The 24,932-nt window shown below is 40.5% G+C and overlaps 1 protein-coding gene across 2 annotated transcripts in view; it reads left to right on the top strand.

The window, feature by feature from the left end:
* The window catches only part of TOX (thymocyte selection associated high mobility group box), a 321,921-nt gene that overhangs the window by 172,433 nt on the left and 124,556 nt on the right, over positions 1-24,932 (top strand). For both annotated transcript variants that reach the window (XM_088469351.1, XM_088469352.1), the window contains exon 2: positions 2,093-2,158. In XM_088469351.1, the coding sequence (XP_088325477.1) occupies positions 2,093-2,158 (66 nt within the window). The remainder of the gene's footprint in view (positions 1-2,092; positions 2,159-24,932) is intronic.

Raw genomic sequence — 24,932 nt, 5'->3', positions numbered from 1 at the left:
GTACAAGACAGGGTTGCCCACTATCGCCGCTTCTTTTTAATCTATCCATTGACCCTTTACTTTGCCTTCTACAAGATTCAACTACGTTTAAAGGAATCAAAATAGGTAATTTGGAGGTTAAAATATCTGCATTTACGGATGATATATTGCTATATATAAGTAACCCCAAAAATTTCCTTCCCAAAATCCTTGACCTCTTGCGAGACTTTGGAAGTGTTTCAGGATTTGAAGTCAACTTCTCAAAGTCAATAGGCAAGTATATTGGGCCTGGGGTAACAAGGCCAATTTGGAATCGGGAACTTCCGCTTAATTGGGCAAAATCCCACTTTACATATTTGGGCATTAAGCTACCCAAATATCCCTCGGAAATATATAGGTTAGACATAAGGGAGGCATTTCAACCATCTCAAGCGAACTAGAGGATGGAATCCTACGACCCTTTCTTATCTAGGCAGAGCGAACTTGATTAAAATGTCATCCTTCCCACGTCTCCTATATTTAATGCAGTCCCTACCATTATTGATAAGTCATGTTGACCTGATAAAAATGAATGGTCTATTCCACAGATTTATTTGGAAATGAAAGAGGCCAAGAATAGCAATGAGAAAACTCCAGCAACATAAAGCTAATGGGGGCATTAACTTTCCCCAGATCCAATTATACAACCAAGCGACAATGATGAGACATTTGCGGGATTGGCTCTCAAGTAATAATACTTATACAAATACAGCGTTAGATTCCCAATTCCTCTCCAACGGTAATTTAATGACCTTTCTTCATTGCTATGATGCAGAGATAGACCAGGAACTAAAGGAGAACCCCTTACTCTGGTCGGTGTATCGATTATGGCACATTCTGCAATGTAAATCGAATTTAAATGAATATAAGTCTTTGTTTTTGACTTTATTAGCCAATGGAGCTTTCCAGCACCGAAAGGCAGCTCACCAATATACAACTCGATCACCCCCTACATGCTACAATTATCGGAACGATACGCCTGATATCGGCGAATCGCCCCGATAATTGTAGCGTGTAGGGGGTGACCGAGGGTTAAATATTGCTCGGTCGGGCATGCCGGATTGTCCAGCATGCCCGTCCGATGCGATATTTACTGGTAAACTGTCGGCCACATCGGGCAGTGTATGCCCAGCCGCGGCCGACAGACAGACATTTCCTGTGTCCCTTCCTATGGAAGGAACAGGGAAATGTCTTCTCCCCCGGGGAAGGAGTGTGGATGTCGGGCTGATACACTGTGAGAGAAATCTCACAATGTATGCCGCGGACATCTGAGGCTGGCAGCCGGCCAGATAAAATGTCTGTCGGTCTGACAGACATTTTATCTGGCCGTGTATGCCTAGCATTAGATATAGTTTGTAGCATGGTATAGCAAACATTACCTGTACATAAATATCATTTTCAACTAATGTTAGCAACATACTCTAAACTTGTTTCATAAAGATGTTTTGCATCTATAATGCTTATTTTTCTTCTCACACTGAATTATTATAGTGAAGGTGGCTGTCGATTCAGCTGTTTTATATAAGCAAACAATCTGTCATTTTATTCCTGTTTCTATTAGAACAAGACCTGTATCATGGATTAATAGTGGAGCAGTCTAAATAGATGTCCACTTCCCTTGCTGTAATACTGCCTGACACTCTTATTTATTTGATTTACAAATCAGTATTAAGAAATACATTGTTTTAATAAGATAAGACATTGGAATACATCATTATGCATTTTGTAACTAATCTATTTGCCTTCTCCCATGAGAAACTATGCAATTTATTTAGCACTTCATTAGAACCAGCGGCAATATCTATACTTGGTACACACACTGATCCATTTTGTTTGGTAACAGATTGAGGATGAAAGGAAGCCATTCATTTATTGCTTGCTTGGTATAATTACTACTGCACTAATTACCGCAAATCACTGACATGCCAGTTCAATGAATGTCACAGTAAAGTACAATAACACAACCTGAAGAATAACTCTTTATGTGAGCGCATCATCTCATAAGTAGGGATTTTTTCGTCAGACTAATAATAATATATATTACTAAGCATTTAACTGTTATTTTATATTGCAGTTTGACAACGATACCATGTACATGAGTATGTCAGAGCCAAACCAGGACTACGTGCCAGCAAGCCAGGTGGGTTAATTAATCTTCTATGCCTTGTTTCAAATTGTAATTAAACAAATTCAAAGAGCTGCATTGCAAATGAGTGGTACTATCCATAACTGCCGCAATCAGGAATTATCATCATTTATCAACAAAGCATTTAAGCCTTTTTGCCACTTAATGAGACGGGGCTGCTAGAAGAAAAAAATGACAGAAAAAAACAACCCCTAAAAACACAAAGCTGGTGTTTGCGGAAAAATATTACCTTGTTTCCTCTCCAGCATGTAGGCAGCTGTTTTGCCAGCATGATCCTTCTTAAACAGTTGTTTGTACCTTTAGGAATAAATGCTTTACAGGTGCCGCTTATTTGGATTTGTAACTGCAGACGAGTTAATCATTTTAAGCTGCTCATGTCACAGAATGTTTTAATTAGAAATGAGAAACAAGCTGAGATCCAGCACATATTTTATGGTTAAAGTTTTTTATCTGGAATTTATTGGCATGAAAACAGAACAGCGGGATGCACATTACAAATTACACATTAACAAAATAAGAGTAGTTTAAGGAGAGCTGTTCTATTAGATCAGCTAAGATATTTTTTGAGGGGATTGCTATGCTAGCTAGGCATTACATTTCAATATCATAGTAATTAATATTATTATTATTAATACTAATAATAATAATAATAATAATAATTTGGTACGGGTAACTGCGATACTAATTGAAGTGGAAGTTCGGGAATAGAGCATTTTGAACCATGTTACAGGTGTCAATTTGGAAAAGAACTATAGCATCTCTATGTAAATAATCATTGGCCATTTATGGGAAGGAATACTCTGCAATTCAGCTATAATGGTTAGTGATCATCTGCAGAATTATACCCATTTTACACCGGAGCTAAAACCCGGGTTATTGCAGGGTTAACCTGGGCAGCTCCTTGGTGCAAAAGGGGAGAGGGTTGGATTGCCGGGTCGAGTGGCCCGGCAATCCAACCCAGGTAACTAGCACAGGGTTTAACACGGGAGTAACCCGTGAAACCCTGCAGTGTGAACAGCGCGCTCTGGGTCACGATTACCTGGAGCGTGCCGCATGCCGGCCGATTGGTCCGGCTTTAGTGGCGCTTGGAGATGACGTCCTCTCCAAGCGTCCACTTCAACACCGGAAAAGATTCAGACCCGAATCCAGTGTGAACGGCGCCGAATCGGGAATATCCTGGGTCGGTGCCAGCTAAATTCCGGGTCTGATCCAGATAGGAACCCTGTTGCAACTTCGGATCAGACCCGGAATTTAGGTGTAAAAGTGGTATTATTTTGATTGTGGCTTTTCCCTTTCCTGAATCTTAGTAGTGGCTTGTGCTGTACTGTATATCAAATTTATATGGGCTAGTGACATTGATGATCAGTTGCGTATCTATAAACCTCATCATTATATCAATGCCAGCCCTCATCTGTTCAGCTGCTATTGTCAGGTATTACCCAGGATCTGTTCATAGCACACTTTCCTGCTCTTCCTGAATGTTTATTAGATACTCGAATTTCGGGCAGCTCTCCTGAAATGTCAGGAAAGTTGCCCTGCCTCACGGTGAATTGTGTCATCGTGCCCCCCTTCCCCACTCTACTGGTCAGTGGCACAAATCAAGGCATTAAGCAGTAGGGGTGGAGCCACAATGATGCAATTCCACCACATCTTCCTTTTGGTATCTCCCAAAAGGGGAGTGGTTAGGGAATACACCTACAGTTGGCAAGCAAATAAAGTATTGTATAGGATTTATGAAGTATCTACAGCCTTGGTGAAATATCATGCATGAACCTAATGCGTTTTGTTATACAGTGCTGGCCCATTAAAACATTAAGTGAGAATGTCCAAATATCTTACAATTGACTAAAACTCATGTTTACATTATCCTGGCCATATGCAACATGATTTGCTAATTTGACCAATTGAAATAGGAGCAGTGGTGTAACAAAAATATGGTTGTTTCTAGACCACACTCAGAGTTCATAATATGCCACATTGTAGTGCGCCACATGACTGCAAAACAATACAGACAGCATCCCAATGTCAAATAATAATCTGTGCCCCCTTTTCTTCAAATTATAATAATCTGTGCCCCCTTTAAACACACCAGTGTCTGATGTCAGCAGTGCTGCTCTGAGGCTCCACAGATGGGTTTGTTGGCAGTGGGTGACAGGGGAGAGGCAGAGGGTGATGGGGGGAGGTATAGTGTGACAGGGAGGAGCACACACAGATGGTCTCTGCACTCTCATAGCACCTCTCTGTATTGTGCACATTAACTTTAATTAGCATTGCTGGGTCCATTCATAGGAGGCAACTTTTGATTGTGGCAGTCAGCGGGCAAAACCACTGCAGCAGCACTGGGATGGAGCAGTGCCCCAGAATACTGTACAAGCGTCTGTCTCTCTACCAGCAGCAACAGTAGCTGGGTTGGGATGCCACACCTGTGGTTGGTGAAGGGAGGGCCTGAGTCAGACAGTAGGATTTATAGAGCCCAGTCATACTATTAATACTGCCTGCCTCACACCGGCCCTGTATGGAGAGGAGCTGAGATTGATGACATTCCGGACTCTGAACAGATCTCCCAAATTCCGGACAGTCCAAGCCAATCCCATATGGGTGGCAGCCATCCCTGGGATGGTACTGTGGATCATCAATGATTATAATCCAATCAGTGGTGTGTGTGTGCGTGTGCGTATGGGAGAAGAACAAATACACGTGGAAGCATTAAAAAAATATTTAATTGCAAAACTTCTGAGAAAAATCACAGATTATAATTGTGTAATTTGTCTGTCTCTGATCACACCTCCAAAATAGATATTTTTTAAATCTACAAATGTCAGGATATAGTGCAGGACATCAGGTAAACCACTCCGGAAGAGTAACAAGGTTTTTTAATGTGGGTCAGGCATGGTGATGTAGTGTATCAGTGAAATTGGGTCTTTTTGCATAGATACAGTAAGTGTTTGTAAAGTACTGTACTATAGCACTACTGTATATGTAAAACACTACTTACTGTCAGTATTTCAGAGCAGTAAAAAGACATAACTATCATGCTTGGTGCATTCCCTTAGTTTGCATTGCATGGTGGTTTGTTTGCTGTTTATATATTCTCAAATCATTTGATTGGCTGCATTAGAATGATAAAAAGTGTATTTGGTATCAATTCAGTGTGGACAATCCTGCCATAACCGCCAGCATTTATATCCAAAAGTGAGATAGAAAATGTTGAGTGCTCATAAACTAAGGTATGAAACAATCTATATAATAATCACCTAAGGTCTGTCCCGTCTAAAACATGCATGCACAGTGGGAGCGGGGGCATGCACAGTGGGAGTGGGGGCATGCACAGTGGGAGCGGGGGCATGCACAGTGGGAGCGGGGGCATGCGACAATGACTCCCACTGCTAGAGCAACAGAACAGACCTTAGCCAGGGGCATATCTATAATGGGTGCAGGGTGCGCAGGGAGCCCACACCACACACACTGCACACATATTTGTTATAATTACCTCTACGAAGTCCAGTGTCGGCTGTAGCAGCACTACACAAAACCCCTGGAAAATGGCAGCGGTGGCCATTTTCTCTGTGTTTTATGCATGCGCAGTAGGGAAAATGGTGCGGCACCCTGCGCATGCACAGTAGACTCTGGGCACAGACTAGATCCCAGAGTCTACTGCTTCATCAGTGCGCTGCCGGCCGCCAGGGAGAGAGGAGGGGGCCCCGGACGGGAATGAACATGGGCCCCCTCCTCTCTTTTTTTTAAACAATAATTTTTATTGAGGTTTTCTTTCTTTTTTTTCCAAAAAATAAAAGGATACAGAAAAGAAAGAGGGAGAGAAAACACAGGGGAAGGGAGGGTGTTAGGGGGTACAGGCAATAGGCACTTCAAAAATCAAAACAGTAATTGAAAACAATAAAAGTCAAAATCAGTATATGACATACACAATTGGTAGAAAATACTTTTAACATGTAATAGACAATTCAAAACATACATAAAAAGAAATATAGTATCAATGTGCATATACTGGAAGGCATGGGCCCTCCGCAATAAACTGATGCCAGCTAAACCACTTTATAATTGGGGAATTAGTAGAAGAAGAAGAATAAGGGCAGTTTAGAGTCTTAATCAACAGAAGGGGAGGGGGTTTATCCTGCTTCCAAAACTAAGCAATAGCCGCTCTGGTAGCAATAAAAGCGTGTCTTATAAAATATCTATGTTGAACTGGAACGTCATCATAAAATATATGTAAGAGAGCAGTAGAGGGGGATAGGGTTAGCTGTAGGCCGGTAAACTTCAGGATTAAATCCCCCATCTCCAACCAAAGGGGGTGTATAACTGGGCAATGCCAAAAAACATGTAAAAGCTCGTCAATTTGGCCACATGCACCCCAACACAGTCTAGATAGGGAAGTCCATATTTTGTGCAATCTGTCAGGTATCTAATATACATGGTAGAACATTTTCATATACATTTCAAAATGTGAAATACATCTAGACATTTTAAAAACAGAAAAAAATATTTGGGACCATACATACGAGTCTAAACATATATTCAGATGTTGTTCCCATTTCAAAATGGGTTGTGACTTATCCGGTTCTCCTGCTGACAATATGAGAGTGTACCAAAAAGATATTCCCCCTTTGCGAGATGACGAAAATACTCAAGAGAGAATACTCGGGAGAGAATATGGGGGGGGGATAGTACCAATTGAGTCTACCAGGGTAGGAAACGATTGAATCCAGTGTCTGATTTGAAGAAATTTATAGAAACCTCTGGAGGGGATGGAGAAACTAGCTTGAAGTTGAGTGAAAGAGATAAGAGTATTATTTATAAATAAGTCACGGAGGGAGCGGATGCCGTTGGAATGCCAAGGAAGCAAATCTAAGTTCGGATTTAAACATGACAGACCTCGGATAGAGAGGCAAACAGTGGGCGGCTTAAACTTTAAGAGGGCAGATAGGCCATCCCACGCTTTAAGGGAAGCCAGTGTTGCCTTGGACATAGATTTAAATAAAACTCTAGAACTCGATGGGATCCATATTAAGTCACAGAGTGGGAATTTACCCAACATATCATTCTCCAGTCTAACCCAAGGTTTAGGGTTGAGGACTGTCGACCAATCACTAAGCTGGTCGACCAAGCACGCAACCTGATAAAGTGCTAGATTTGGGTAGGCTAGACCCCCTCATCATCTAGACATCATGAGATATTTTTTAGCAAGTCTGGCTTTCTTATTACTCCAGATAAATTGATTCAGCACTGCATGAAATCTATTTAACCAGGAGGAGGGGAGGGTCCGAGGTATAGATCTAAATAAATATAAAAGTTTGGGAAGGAGTGACATTTTGACAGCCGCCATTCTGCCCATCCAGGAAACCTCATAGTTCATCCAATCTTTTGTGAAAGCAATAAATTGCTTTAACAGGGTGCCATAATTATATTCAAGGAGGGTTTCTTCTTTAACCGACAGAGAGATACCCAAATAATGAAGAGAGAGTGGCTGCTAATTATGGTTATGGTGTGTTTTAAGAGAGAGTAGAAGCTGAGTTGGAACGTTGAAGGCCAGAACTTCTAATTTAAATGTGTTCAATTTATAATATGAGGCCGTAGAATAATCATGGAGCAATTGTTGTAAATTTGGGAGAGAGGTTTCCAGATGTGTAATAAACAACAGGACGTTGTCTGCAAAGAGACAAATCCTATGTTGCGACCCACTAATAAGGGGACTGTGAAGAAGCAGAGAGGTACGAATTTGTTCTGCTAAAGGTTCTATTGCTAGGCCAAATATTAAGGGAGATAGGGGGCAGCCCTGTCTGGTACCATTGCTAATTGGAAACATAGAATGGCCCCCTCCTCTCTTAATATGCCCCTGACCTTAGCCTAACCACAGTGGAGGATGACCCACCAAGAATAAGGGGTTGGGAAACGCCAAATGACAGATGGGGGGGCAGGGAAGGACAGAACAGTGGACAGAGATGGAGGCAGGATGGGATAGAGCCAGGGGTGGATAGGCGGAGAGTGGGGGGGGGGGGCAGAGTGGGACTGAGCAGTGGAAAGAGTGGGGAGGGATGGTGCAGAGCAACAGACAGGAGGCAGAACAGAGCAGTGGACAGAGAGGGGGGCAGGATGAAACAGCAGAGGGTGGGGCAGGGCAGAGCAGTGGACAGACTGAGGTGACCAGGCATAATCTGGCTCCTTTTTACTAGTGTTACAGTACTTGTATATGTTATACAATCTTCTTTCCTGCATCATCCTACAGTGCATTATCAGTACCGGCAAACATAGGGTTTATGTATCAAGCAGTGAAAAGCGTGGAGAAGTAGACTAGTGGAGAAGTTGCCCATAGCAACCAATCAGCTTAGAAGTAGCATTTATCAAGTACAGTCTATAAAATAATAGGTATGAGCTAATTGGTAGCTATGGGCAACTTCTCTACTGGTCCACTTCTCCACGCTTTTCACTGCTTGATACATAAACCCCATAACTGTTCTGCTTGAGATATATAATTGTTTGACACATGCTGAAACTATACACTGCAGTCTTACCAAACACAGAAATATACAATATAAATGAAAACATTCATATATAAGAGACAAAAATGTGAAAAAAAATTGGGGGGTCAATTCAATTAGACGAGATGTAAGATTACATTTTCCACGGCAATGTGCAGTGCGTACAAAATTTGTACATACAGTAAGCTGTCTTACATTGTGCATTTCCATGCACATTCTTATGGGGCTGTGAGGTAAAATGGACCATGCAGGAGCAATGTAGGGTGCCATTGCTTGCATTTAAATGCTCAGCGAAATAACATATGAAATGATCAATGTTTTTTTCATCACAGAGAAATATATTACAAGTTATAGCTATATTTTGCAATCTCTTGTTGTATCGACCACTGGTATCATGTTTGCAAAAGGTCCTGTCAGGATTGGAATGTTTGTAGCAACACATTATATTGATTTATTTTTCATTTTCTCATTATTTTCATTGACAAGAAATATATTTCTAACTGCATTCTTATTAAAGTCTTATTCTATTTTCGCTGTAATTCTTACATTAGTAGTTACCAAAGGCAAAACCAATTATCCGAAATGAGTTCTGATCTATTTCTTTTCATCTCACTGTAACATTTATGCATTGAATGACTTTGGTTTCTCAAATTCAGACCATAGGTTTTAGAATAAGCATTTATTTATATGTGATATATTTTACTACTCTAGGAGCATTGTAATACATACAATGTGTTGTGCTTTTCTTACATAGTGTAAAAAGTCTGTCCATTGAATACTATATAAAGTGTAAGAAAAACACAATAAGTACTAATAGTAAAATAGATTAATAATCGTAGCAGCAATTCACACAGTAATCCTGTGAAAGCTCACTACAATTTACAGAACCCTACAATACAGATAATGGTGATGTGCTATTTGAAAAATATATATAGCGCTATGTGTATAATACACTTAAGCCTTCTTGAGATGGCAGAAATAAAAGTTCAGGACACCAAATGATATATAATATGATCAATTTTATATTCTAAAACATATAAAAAATATAACGCTGATACATATACAGGGGTATTCAATATGGGAGCGATAACATTGTTTTTGCGTTAATATCGCACTTTTGACGTCATTATCGCAGGTTTGACTTTTACACCATAGTCAATTTCAAAGACTTATCGCAGTTTTGAAAAGTCTTTGATAAAAAACGGGGATAACTTTTCACCATTGAATAGGTGTCGAAAAAAAGTGCAGAATTGGGGTTTAGGGGTGCAGGCTTAAAAAAAATAGCCTGCACCCCTGGGAATGACATTTAAAAAAGAACTGTGTCAAAAAAAGTTTTTAAAAAAATAGGGACACCCCAAAAAATGAATTTAAAAATTGGGGTGAAAAAAAAAAATGGGAAAAAATTGTTTAAGAATAGGGAAATAAGTTCAGGGCTATTCTGCAAGTATGCGGCTGGTGTTTTGAAGAATAGAATTATAGCGGCAGGTGCACAAATGCAGAATTTTTAAAAACTTACTTTAGGGACATCAAAATATGCTAGTACCCATTTTCATGTACCCCAAATTTGATGGGACCACTTAAAAAATCTAAAAAAATAACCTAAGTGCTCTTCTGCATCACTTCTTCAATGTCGGGAGAAAAACACCTGCTGCGGCTATTTAAATCCCCGACTTTCAATTAAAGGCTAAAATGGGGGTACCCATAGTGATCCCCCATGTTTTTACAACTTTAGGGGGGTCTTACAATTTTTTTAAGGAAAAATTTGTAACTTTATGCAAATCCAACTTCGGAGTTTCCCGTTTTCGTTAATTTTATATTGAATACGGGTATAAGCGGGAGTGCGCCCGATACTTTAACGCAGGTAAAAACTCCAATATGAAACGTTAACTTCGACAGTGAAGTTAACGTTTCATATTGAATACCCCTCTAAATGTGTTAATCACACAATGATGGTAAGTGACCGATATGACACAATAAATTGCAACAATCTACTGCTTCAATAACTGAGTATTCAGAATTAACATAGTCTCTTGGCAGAAATTACAGCTCTTAATCAGGGTCCGGTATGGCTGCTAGTATGAATGTGTATCAAAGTTTGAAAATATATTGGCAACAGTCTCACCACATGCTTCTAAACAGTGAATGGCTGTCAGAACACTGATTGGTGGATAGTTATAGCCATCCACCAATCAGTATGCTGACAGCCATTCACTATCTGGCTGCAGGCTATGAGGCAGGTAGGGGATGCTGCCTTGCTGCTCTGATTGTGTGTAATTCATAATCAGAGCGGTCGAGGAGCATCTTTCTCTGTCTGCCTCTCAGTCGGGTGCCTTATACATGGAGCGAGTGGCCGCACATGTAGATTAGATTCCCCCAGGCCCAGCCCAAAGCTGCTTGAAGGCCCCAATTTGTCTGGCACTGAGCAGCTGCCCAGTGTGCCCATACATTAAGATGGTACTGTATGCCAGGGAAATGTATTTATAAGACTATTTAGTCTATGCATAAAGCTAGGTGATCACTTCATGCTGCTGTGTCTGTGACCAAATGGGAATTATTCTTATTTATTTGTGTGTGCGTAATATTGATATAATAATATTATATATAATAATATAAAAAATATTTTTTTAATGCCACTGTGTGCCTGTCCATAAGAATATGTATTGCCTGCTGTGTATACGTAGTGGAAATCTTGTTTCACGTTGTCCACGACTGTTTTAGCATTCTAAGTTTATTTGCAACATATGGGTGTATAACATTTGCATACAATTATGCAGTTTGAGTAATAATAGAATATATTTGCATACATATGGCTTTTCTAAAATCCTGGCTTTCAAACAATAAACTTTGAAATGTGGACAACAGATTCCATTTGTGTTGGATGACAAAAGTGTATGGATTGATGCTAATAAAGATTACAGAAAATGACATTATTTGTTCTACAATATTTTTAACATAATTGCATTTTAATTATTAGAAAACATTGCATTCTATGTATACATTCCACAAGCAAAGGTTTATTTAAGTTTGCATACAACAGAGGACACAGAGAGCAAGTTATTCCAGTTTAATGTGATGTAGACTCAAAAAATCTATTATACATCATGACACATCACAAAACAAGACAATTACGATTGCACTGCAGTAGTAAAATTATACATGTATAGGCATCAGCTCTCAATAGACGTGAGTGCGTAAGTCAGTATGTGTTAAGAAAATGTATTTCCTTATTAATAACTGGCATTTTATCATTTCTAATGTCATTAATCTCATTTCTAAATTTATACTTGGGCTCCTATAATTACAGCTGCGGATATTGTGTACATTAGGACTGCAGCGGTACTAGATAAGGCCAGTTACCCAGCTTTCATAAGCATTTTTTAAATCCAGTACAAGTAGCAAACTGTTATGGTAACCTAGTACTGGTTCTAATGAAGCCATATCCCTTTCTGCTTGCACCTGGAGTAGTTAGTGGTGCGGCACAGCAGTGTCTTTCAGACGATTGCATCCTCCATTTACTTGCTGTATGATGGATTTGAATCTACCAGCTAGTTGTGACCATGCAAACTACTAATAATTTATAATGAAATATAATATTAACATTTGTGTATAGAAACAAGTATCTCCATACAGTCACATATTTCTTTTTTAGGCGTGTGCGTGTGTGTGTAATATATATTAATATTTAATACCATTGGGTGCCTGGCCATAAGAATATTTATTGTATATGTTCCACACTGTAATGAATATTGCTCGGTATGATGTATGTCATGGATTCGAATCTACCACATACTTACCTATTCTCCCGGGAAGTTGCAGGAGGCTCCCCCAGCATCTCCAGAAGAGTGTCCGGATTTACCACATCCCTCCCAGGTAATTTCCGGGAAGCGCAGCTCCGTATGGAGGGGGCAGGGCTAAATGATGCAAAAACACATAATTTAGCCTTGCACCACCTTGAAGTCCAGCAGTTTACCATGATAGGGGTGGGGCCTAATTACAGGAGCCTGGCCCCACCCCTGAAGTGGCCTGTTGCGTCTCCTCTCTGGGCTTCTCCTGGAGGACAGATACAAATGGTTGGCAAGTATGTTATGCCAGTTGGTATTTGTACAGAGTGGTTTTCATAGGGTCCCCCACAAAGGTGCATTACTGCACCTGGAATGCAGGTTGCTGCTTCCTGAGCTGATCCCTAGTGTGGCATGCTGGAGAATGGTCAGCAAACATAGTCAATTCATACAGTGGTCTCACTAATGCCAAATAGATCAGGCAACTGATGGGGTGAGCCGAGAAGCAAGTCAGTAACAAGACTGCTTAGTTTACTGGAGTCTAAATTATATATTATGTAAATCCTAAGTATATAAGCTCTCACATACTAAGAGATTTGAGAGCTTGAACCCCCATTAGCTCTGTACATGCCACATGGGCTTCTTGTCTTTTGCCTCCAAGTATATTCAGTGACTGATTCTGTATGATCACCTTTACCTTGTGTATAGGCTAAGCAAGTGCTGGACAGCCTCCCCTTCCTGTGACTTACCACTGCTTGCTCTATAAGATAGTATAAGATAGCAAGTAGCCCTTATCCTCACCTGTGTCCTCATCCTACCTAGTCTGTAATTTTATTGTTATATGTTGTCTAGATTTATCAGTTTACTCTATATTGTACTCTATATTGTACTTATCATTTGTCAAGTTAAACTGTTACAAAGTGTATTACTGTGCTGCAGAATCTAATAATACACATATCCTTAGGGTGGGAGTACGTTGGTATAGGGCCAGGAGTGGTCAGACAAATATTTTGGTGATTACCCTTTTTGTTTTGTAGGATCACATGTGTTATGAGTGGCACTCAATGCACAAGTGTCATATACAATACACAACATCATTTTGGAGCATAGTGCTCCTCTCTGGGAGAAGCACATAGAGGACATACAGTTGACCGCTCTGAGGGCGGGAACGGGCTCTCACGTCCTTAGGCCCCCATTGCAACACAATGCTGCTATTTGTCAGTCCTTGAGGAGGGGGTGAGGTTAAAATTACATGATTTTAGCCCCACCCCCTCCATGCGAATCCAAATAATTATCCCCCCATTCTGCCCACTTAACAAGGAAGTGGACGGGATGCGGGCAATCCACCCACTTTTCCGGGGTTCAGGGGACTACCCACTCGGAGAGTAGGTAAGTATTTTTGGAGAGCTGAGAAGGGAATAAAGGACAGATAGGGATGACAATGTTTTTATTGCTGTATTTATTATTATTATTATTATTACTAATAATATTGGAAAGAAATTCTAAAAATTAAATATTATATACAGTAGTAACTTATACCTATATTTAACAAAGCTAGTAGCTTACACAGACAATCTTGGCCATATTTCATATTTAATTAAATCTGCAGATAATGCACAAATTTAAATATCTAGCTAATAAATATATTAAAAATATAAAATATACAGCTAACACTATTTAAACACATACACAATTATAGCAAATTAAATTAAAAATAAATATATGTAGATACACAGCTAATAGAAGTATTAAATAAAATACTAAGTACAATATAAAGCTAACTCGTATTTAATAAAATGCACAGTTAAAGCATGCATACTTTATATTTAGTACACACAGATGAATATAGTATCCAAGGCGCTCAAAACTTGCATGTATACGGAATGCTTCGCACACTGTGGGTCAAAATAAAAACACACAAAAGGATCATAAGTATAGTGAGGTCCTGCAATCTACTGGTCATCCTTCTGTCCACTTCCATGCTAAAGGATTATGGAAGGTTATAGTACTTATGTTGTATGATTGCTATATATATATATATATATATATATATATAATAGTGAACTCTTGGTGACCTCTACATGCTGTGGAACTAGCAGTGGTTTAAAATACCTTATTAGGTGTTTCTTTAATAATTAGCAAAATATTTTTTTCTCCTTTACCGTCATGAATACGAAACGTAGTTCAGACAATTTTACAGTAAGCATTGGATTGAAGCATCCCAGTATCATCTTCATTCTGCCTAAAGGGCTTTCAAGTGCAGGAGCTAATTGAATTTGTTTGAAAAGTGGAAACACAAACTCGGGGAGTGATTTCCATTATAAAGCAGCTGTTACCTTTCAGAGAGCTATTATAAATAATTTTTGAAGCAAAATTCTTACAGCAGTCATATTCAGTGTTCATCTAACTAAGTTTTTCTATATTCAATCTGAAGTTAACATTGGGCACATTATACCCAAGTCCAGGACCACTGATAATGAGGGATCTTAATTTCTCCTACACAGTAAATTGGTGAAATGCTAAATTAACAGATATAAATGCTACCTATGGGAAGCCAAACCTACCAACTGTCCTGATTTACATGGGATTAGTCCCAGTTTGAGGGGTCAGGTATTGCAGTTGGCCTAGCGCTTTTGCTATTCTAGATATGCCATGGAAATATGATTAATCTGAGGAGGAGGGGAATTGCAGGGTGTTATAGAACTATATTTTGGCCTGTATTAGGACCAGCATGGGCACAGAATGTTCTATGTAAAAAAGGTGGAGCTAGTGAATTGCCCGAGGCTTAAGGCACCATTGTTTGCATGCCTACAGTACATTCTCCAGTTATGTTAACCCAGTCCTGATTTTCAAGGATGTAACTTTACTGGACAGTTGTAACTGCCTATATCATAAATGGAGTGGTCTAGATGAACACTGATGCACCATAACTGATATTGATGCATGCTTACATGCTTCAACTCTATTTCATTGAATGTTATCTGATAAACTTCAGTAATAAGAACAGATAGTCATTACTGAAAACAGGGTAATTTCCAAGGACATAATTGGACAGTGTTTCAAATAACTGCACTTTATAGGTCTGTTTATAAGTAACATGGTAGGAGCAAGTAGTAAATTATTAAAAATGTTGGTGAAGTAAGTCAACTGCTTTGTCATTAAATAATAAAATGGTAAATCAGATTCCCATGTCTACTAATTGGGGATGAATGATACCACAAGAATGTCATGGAATGAGCAATCTCCAAATCTTTATAACATTTCAATAATCTTGCTCTGCAAAACAAATCTAACTTTTCAATAATGCCACAAAACTAGGCTCTCTGCGCTCAGGCCCCATCCACATCCTTCCATTGGTCTGTGAAAACCCTGCCATCTCTCGCTGCCTACCCATAGCCAGAAACCAAGAACACCAGTGCTAATCAAAGAGGGGATGTCTAAGTCATTGTATATCAAGAGTTGTTTTTTCTGCCAGTATTCCAACAGACATTTGTCCTAATTTGTTGGGGATTCAGCTGCTTCACACAGAAGAGGCACATTCCACCAATGTTTGGTACACACAAAATTGTCAATTTCTGATAAAATTGCTCGCCAGGGCCACTATGATGCGGACACACCTCCTGGAGAGCACCAGCTAGCTCCTTGTCTTGATTTAGAATCAGCCCAAATTTTGGAGGTATGCATTATTCATTTCAAAATATTTGGGGGATTGGTAACAGGTTTTCTATTTTCCTGGCAATAAGTTTTTGAGGATCTTTACATTTACGATTGTTATCCAGTTGTTGTGAAACATACTAATGGAATTTTTTATCTGACATTTTTCCTTTATTCCCTTTTGCAAGTGGCACACATTTGTTCCTTTTCCACTCATAGATTTTTTTTTCAAGTACATCAGTTTAGATCACAATGAGTCGCCAAGAATGACAAGTATAGAAAACAATTGTGTTTTGTGGCAGTGAGTTCATTGTATTTTGGGTGTAAAATGTGTAAGCTATAGATATGTGACATTCACGGATGCTTATTGATTGTCATCTTTATTCATTGTGATTGGTCTAAGTTTCCAGTTGTCATTATTTATTTGCCAAATTTGGGAAAAATTGTGACTGATTTCTGAATAAATTTTCTGATTGTGACTATCGGAAATGAGGCTGTTTTTCTGATCATCTCTACTAGTAATAATGCCGGATAGATATATAGTCATTTTGTTGACGTTCAGACCATGTTGACATTCTGGTGTCAACATTCTGAATGTCATCATAATGGCTACATATCTTTCCGGCATAGTTACTAGTAGAGATGATCAAATAATATTGTCCCACTCAGAAAAACAGCCTAATTTCCGATATTCACTATCAGAAGATGAATTTAGAAATCATTCACAATTCTATCCAAATTAGGGAAATTTGAGTCATGGAGAAAGTCAACAGTCAGCACAGTCACAATGTTGACATGACAGGTTTAAGGTTAGGTTTAGGCTGTGGTTAGGGTTAGGTTTAGTGTTAGTGTTAGGCTGCCATTAGGGCTTCAGTAGGGTTAGGGCTCTAATACTGGAAAAACGTTATGTCGTCATGCCTACTGTCAACATGCACAATGTTAATATTACAACCATGTCGCCATTATGATCGATTAATTTGCAGGACATTGAGCATATACAGTCCAGTTTAAGTAGATAAAGTAGGTTTAAAAAAAGATGCCCCCCCCTACACACACACACACACAAGTCCCCATAGACAACTAACAACTCAGATGATCCTACTTATAGAACAAAACAATGAGATGCAGGTATCTATTTATGAAGCTGAGGAATGATGTGTCTCCAGTCTTTTCATCCATGAAAGGGTTTTCCCCAACTTTAGTTTTTCACAATATCTCCAAAGGTCAATCTACCAGGATTTAATGTCTAGACCCCAGTATACATTTCAATTCAATATATAATTAGTATATGTTGGACAATGGAAGTTACATGGTGGTTGTATATTTGGTTTTGTTGTTACATGAATATTTTTGAAGTGCTCTTGTTACTGTTACATGTCCTACTCAGAGGCACATTGGTGCTAACAGCAGAGTGGCAGAAACAAAGATAATAGTAAGAGTTGTGTAATAATGCTGCTGTACAGGTGACAGGACCTCTTTGATGCTCTTGTGGTTGGCCAAGATGCTCAGGTGTAGATCAGTTCACATTCCTTGCTTGTATCCTTTGTCATAATTGTATGTGCAGATATATTTCCCAACTGTATCTCATTAAGAGAAAGACAAGAAAATGTAGCCATACGCACAGGGATTCACATTATTACAGTGTTTAGCATGAATGTAGCCGCTTCTTTACATATAATAAAAGTACATGATTGAGATTCTATAGACCTGTTACTCATGAAAGCCTCTATTTAAAACTTGCAATATTGGTATTTGTGATGAGAACATTGGGCTCATACTGTAGCTACAGGACACTGGCATTAAATGCATCAAATCTTTCATCAAACACTTTTATACAGGCTTCATTTCTTTTGCATAGACATCTCTGCGCTGATTCCCCTTTAGACCAGACTACATGAAAGCCACTAATTAAAAAGAACAGCATTTGTTACTCTATGTACTTACACAATAACAATTAGGTTGTAAGACTAAAGAGAACTGTTTGTACAAAATAATAATTAGGTTTAACAGCTCTGAAAAACATCTTTATACATATTAGACCGAGCTAGCATTGTATAGGAAAGCATGGCTAATATACTGGCATTAGTTCTATGCAGGCCCGCTGAGAGCTGCGGTGGGCCCGGGTAAAAGGGGGGGCGTGTCCTCATCGCGGGAGGCGTGGTCATGCCCCCTTCCCGAAAAAAAAAAAGATATGCAGCGCCGCGAAGCGTCGCTGCACGCTCGGAAGGGGGGCGCTCTGAGCCCCCTCAGCCCTGCTCAAGGCCAGGGGAGGCGCGATCAATGTTATCACTCTCCCCCACAGCCTTAGGAGACTGCTGTGGCTGCTGCTCAGCAGCCACGAGCAGTCTCCACTGCAGCTCAGCACACGCTGTATGCTGGGCTACTGTGAGGGAGGGCCCGGTAATCTGTACCCGCTCCCCCCCCTCTCGGCGCCCGTGGTTCTATGAATATGGCGAATATTCCAGTTAAATAGATGTTATTCATTTATATCTGTTAATCGCACAAATATTGTCCCTCTTTCCTTTCTCACAGTTTCATGGAGATAATGGGCCTGATTCAGGCTGCATCTATAGACACAGAAACGTTCACACAAGACGCCATGTTCAGATGAAAAAATTGTGCCTGCCAAAGGGCTGGTGCAAGTTTTGATGGTGCGTCCGATGGTGCGCCTAAAGATACGCTGAGATTTACACCACTGCAAGTGGGCGTCTCATTGTGGACAAAATTGGCCATAGCATTAGCACAATGACTCAGCCGCAGCAAAAGATGAATCCATCAGGAATCAGCCACAATAGGTCTCTAAAACATGGCATAAATGAGCAGTATTGGCTAAAGGCAAACTGTTCACAACTGCTAATATGGCAAAATGGGATGTAGTCAGCATCCCGACTGTCAGAAACAGTTTGCAGAGTTAAGTATTAGGGTCAGGGGGAGACCTAGGGTTAGAGTTAGGGGGAGGGTTAGGTTTAGTCTGTGAGAGGGGTGGGTTGGGGTAAGGCCACGGGAGGGGGAGGGGAAGGGATATAATACTTACACAAATCTGTTGGGCTTCTGACTGTTGGGATGCCGCTGTCCAGGTGCGTAACTATGTATTTAAAGGCCCCATAGCAAAAGTTTGTAAGAGCCCCTACCCCTCAATGGTAAAAAAAATATATAACACATGTAACTTTGCAAAGTAAGATGGGCACCCCTCAGCTCTGGTGCCATAGCATCTGTACCCCTTGCACCTATGGTAGTTATGCCCATGCCGTTGTCTGTATTCTGACCATCGGTATCCTAACCATCATGAACCTGCTCCCAACCCGGCAAAATACTGATATTATACTATGATGTAATCATTAACAGGAAGAAATGGCCACTTTTCAAGCAGTTCCAACATTTTAGGCTATATCAGGGTTTTCAAGACTCAATCCTCCATGCACTCTAAGGAGTAACTTTACTAAAGTGCGAGTTTTTAGAAGTGAGTTTTAGAAAAGATGTTGCCCATAGCAACCAGTCAGATTCTAGCTATTATCTTCTAGAAGGTGCTAGTTAAATGTTAAGTAGAATCTGATTGGTTGCTATGGGCAACATCTCTTTTAAAACTCACCTCTAAAAACTCTCACTTTAGTAAATTTACCCCTAACAGTTCATGTTTTAAATATATCCATGCTTGAGCACAGATGGTTAAATCAAAATGACTAAGGTACTAATTGAGTTAACCATGGTTAAGCATGGATATCTTTAAATCCTGACTGTTAGGGTGCCTTGAGGTCTGAGTTTTGGAAACACTGTGCAATATCATCCATCCACTACCATCTGGATATAATTCCCTTTGTTGCTTCCCGGATTAGTGTTCTTCCTTACAAGCCGCCATGCTGTTTCCTGATTTGATATATGGGTGTAGGAGCATCATCAGTGCACCAAATTCAAACTAGATGCACCTCTCGGCTCTACCCTTACTTCAGTGTCCAGATATTTTCACAAATCAGCTCCAGAAGCCTTGTGTTTGTACAGAACGCTGCCATTTTCTAGTGATTCATCACTCACCTGTTCCTGCAGGTCAGGATTTCCAAAAATTTGCAGCATTGTAGCCAGCATCCTCAAGACATGGGCGCCGCCATCTTGTGTTTTATCATGTGATTGCACATCCCTAGTGATTGCAAGTCAGCCAGATCGGGATCAGTTTGGCTGCACAAGACTGATGCAGCCAATCCTCATTCAAGCTGTCCTATAAATCTTTCCAGGACCTTCCATCAATGGCAGTTCTGTGATTAATGTAGTATGCTTGGATTACGTATCTCAGTACTTTGGCTCCACAGTACCCTCCTGCTACTGTGTCTCTGGTTAGCAAGCTGAGCTGTTCCCTGCAAAAGCCTGTGTGCCTGATAAGCTTCAGGTGCTTCCACTATTCTCACCTGCTGCTGGAAAACGGTAACCTCCATTGCTGTCTGTCTGGTCATCAGCAATACCTGTGTAAAGCTACAAGTTACTCTGCAATATCTGTGTAAATTTCAAACTACTCTGCGCTCTCAGTCATATGCAATACCTGTGAGGAGTTACAAGCCACCGTTACAGTCTGTGTTTGTTGTGGACCTGGGGTGGTAACAGGAGAAAACACCGGAACAGGTTTAAACTGAAAGGTGGGTTGTTTAATGTGAATGTTGGTAGACATGAACAATAAGATAAACTAAAGTCCAGTAATAAACAAACTAATATATGTGGCAGGAGGGAACTGTAGTGAGTGGGAGTAAACGAATGTCCAGATCAGTGACAGAGATGAATGAGGTGAATCCAGATAGACTGTCAGAGTAAAGTGGAAATCCTGGTATGCTGAATAGTGGCTGAGAGGGATATCCGGTAATGCTGTGATGATGGCTGAAAGGGAAATCTGGTAATGCTGTGATGATGGCTGAAAGGAGAATCTGCTAATGCTGTGATGATAGCTGAAAGGAGAATCCGGTAATGCTGGGAAGACGGCTGCGCAGGAATGAGGATACAGGTTTAGGCAGGAGTGGGTCTGGTGGAAGGTTCAGGGCTGACCACCAGCAGAGTGCGAGTACAAGGCAAGGCAGAGCGGTGCATGCTATGCAGGGAGCCGGAGGCTGACAAGGAGCTAGGGCAAGCGCCAGAGCACAAGACTAAGGTTTAGGAGTGCAGAGAACTCTCTCTAACAGCTGACGCTGTGAACACGTTGCACTGGCAACTACAGGTTGCTCCGAACACCCTTAAGTACCCAGTAACAGAACGTGATAGGCCAGAGAGAGCACTGACCCACAGACGATTGGCCTGCTACGTCACATGGCCAAAGACAACATGGTGGCATCCAGACAGCCGTGACGCAGAGACGCCACTAGACTTACCCTTGCCAGGATGGCCCGACGCTGGCAGACTTCAGCGTACACTCAATGCCAATCTCCACACATCAGCTCCCCCGTCAGAAGGACCGCGCCACAGCGCCCTCACCGGTAAGGACCGCAAACCTCCACGCCGCGAAACCCTGGTCGTGATAGCCACTTTACATGACTACAGTATCTTTTGTTCCTGTTTCCAGCATGGACAGTCCACATATATAGTCCACAGCTGTTCTCTGTGCTGCAAGCTTCACCCAGCTGTAACAACCTTGGTCACTGACACGAATCCATGACAAAATCAAACACTAATTCTGACAGATATCCTCCACTGCTTCACACCTCAACTTGCTAGACCATTCTATATGATTGCTGTTTATGTACCAAGCTTTCCATACCAACCAGCCTGCTAGTACCAGACTTCTACTTGTGTAATTTGTCCAATGTTCTTTGCGGTGGTGCCTAGTGAATATCTTTGGGTCCGCTAAAGTCTGCGCCTTTATCCTGCAAGAGCTAACTCGGGGCACTGAGGCATCCACCACCTCCATTACTTGACACTGTTATCTCTTGGAGACCATCACCAAGGGACATATTTATTAATTATCATGTTTTGGATCCAATAATTACAACTTAACTGAACATATTCATTGATAAATAGGCCCCCATAAGTGAAAGGCAGTTCAAACTGAATATACACACCAGCACTGCTCTTTGTTGCCTCAATTCACAGTATTGTGAAGAATGATAAATAAATCTCATACTGTACCTTATACGATTGGATCACAGTGGTAGTTATCATCATGTACCTTAATATCTAAAATGTGATTACAAATAATATTGTATCTGCTACATTTAACTACAAAATACAAAATGTATATATTACTTTGGAACCAGTGAAAATTGTAGATGATTGTAAATCTGGACAAATTATCTGTCCATTTTGTCCTTAATCAGGTCTAACAAATTGCTACTCCCTTTGTTGTCATGTTTGGTGATGGGATTATCAATGTCTGTCTACCAGAATAGGCATTGTTATGCGCAGACCCATGTGATGATATTCCTTCTTGCAGTGTTCAAGGAATGAAGGGGTTAAATTCCAACCAGGCTCTTTACTTTGGGAGTTACATAGAAAATTACTAAACATATGGTTCACTACTGTTTCTGTGATGATGTTGCTGCAAGCAAATAACTCAGTACTACTCTTGGAATGAATTTTACAGAAAGCTAACTTTGGACTAATGCCAGAAAATGAAACATACAGTGAAAATTAATGATATTTCTTGAAACTATCCCAAAGGCCTGCTTGGCTACATACTCTGATAGTTAGTTTATATTAGTGGTTGCTAAATTCTTTTTGCAAATCTTTCCCATAGCCTATATGTCAGCTGTAAACCAATGCCCACAGCTCTCTCTTCTGCCCATGATATTAAACCTATATATCACATTACTTGAGTAGTCCAAATAAGAGAAATAAATAAATGACGGTAAAAATACAGATATATACTCCATGAATAGATTTTTAATTGGCAGCTTTCGTAACTTTAAGATTGGAATGACATCGTGAAAGATGTACAGAATATATTATACATACATGAGACTTATCTATATTTTAGCCACATTAAGATCCCGCTAAGGTCAGTAATGGAAATATAGTAAGAGCACCTGCACTATTGATCCCTATGAAGAATGATCATACAAATAATAAATAGATGACAGATATCAGCCATTCATGGTACATCATCCATTCATTATAAAACACTGGCTTCTTTATAATAAGAGCATTCCACTTTATGTATATTCGTTTTATCATCAAAAACAATCATTGGAACTCAGGTGACCAAAGATCACATCATAATGTCACACAAGACAAGTTTCCATAGGTGCAAAATTCTGGTTATACAATCTTTGAGTTCCACCTTTGCATCACTATTCTGCAGAATGCCATTCCACTCTGTATTTGTGAAATACCCATTTTGTAGAATTTATAGCCGATGTACATAGCTGGCACAATGATGGTTGGATCATTCTGCGGAGTGCTGTGTTTTGGGTAAAACTGGGAACTCTTAAGGCCAAAAATCAGCACCAGAGAGTGCAAAATTTCACAGCAACACTTGTAAGTAGAACAGTTTGGAAAATGTTGCTCATCCCTAGAGATGTCCCAGGCACCCTCTCAGAGAACTAAGCAAGAGACACCACAATGGCAAGTTGGAGTTTCAGTCCTCACTATTTCATACATTAATGTTTATCTATTTGAGCACTTGATTTCAAACTCTCTGGCATTGGTCAGATTAGGCGGCACTGGTTCTAGCCATCAAGAGGACTGCATATAGTCACCCTCCTTGAGATTCAGAGACTGGTATTTATAGCTTACTATCTGTTTCTGTGGGTCTAATATACTCGTTGTAGTGGGAAAGAGTCAACAAAGGTGCAAAGAAACCTTCTGCAAAATGAAAGAACACAGGTCTTAAGTACCCTTTTATCTCCTAACCAGTCTTCCCTCGGTGCACATTGGTTAAGGAAATGCTTTGCAGGCTTAAGTACTCATGCATTCTAGTATTTTTTATATTCATTTTGTTAACATTTTTAATGTTACTAGGTCTGACACTACAAACCAGAGCCGTAGCTAGACTATTTGGTGCCCTGTGCCAGAGAGAGCATTGGTGCTGGGGATAAAAGAAGAGGAAGCTAAACGTGAGAATGATAATAAACAGGAGAATTGAAAGGCCCAAACATCGCCCCCTGCCCTGCGGTGCCCTGTGCCATGGCACAGGTCGCACCACCCTAGTTACGGCCCTGCTACAAACCATGAGCATAACTACCATAGGTGTAAGGGGTGCAGCTGCTATGGGGCCCCATCATCTGGGGCGTATCTATAATGGGTACAGGGTGTGCGGGCCCCCGGGTCCAGGGGGGACCCACACCACACACACTGCACCCTTATTATGTAAAACTTACCTCTCCGAGGTCCCGCGTCGCGTCTCCCAGCACTGCTCAAACGCCGGAAAATGGCCACCGCGGCCATTTTTCTGCTGTTTTGCGCATGTGCTGTGAGGAAATCGCCGGGAAAATAGCGGCCATGCCATTTCCCCTGCGATCTGTGTATGCGCAATAGATTTCGGGCACACTCTAGTGCCCAGAATCTATTGATTCTGCGGTGGCCTGCCAGCCGCGTCAGTCGGCTGCCGACCATCAAAGTGAGAGGAGGGAGCTCATGACGGGGGATACAGAAGGTCCCCCTCCTCTCTAAAGACGCTCCTGCCCATCATCCTTGTCAAAGTTACATGTGATATATACAGTTTTCACCATTGGGTGGTACATAGTGGCCCTTACAAACTTTTGCTATGGGGTCTTCAAATACCTAGTTACACCCCTGCTGCAAACCATTGTTTTAGTGTCACCATACCCACTACCACTAGTATTGCATGACATTTTTTTTAGAAATACATCAGGTATACCTATGATTATCTTTTTATCACTAATAAAATAATAGTAATGCTAGTGTTGAAATTTT

This window comes from Taudactylus pleione, unplaced genomic scaffold (assembly GCF_031769625.1).
Source record: "Taudactylus pleione unplaced genomic scaffold, aTauple2 ptg000090l, whole genome shotgun sequence".
In the NCBI taxonomy this organism is placed as follows: domain Eukaryota; kingdom Metazoa; phylum Chordata; class Amphibia; order Anura; family Myobatrachidae; genus Taudactylus; species Taudactylus pleione.
This window is presented reverse-complemented; position numbering and strand designations above follow the sequence as displayed.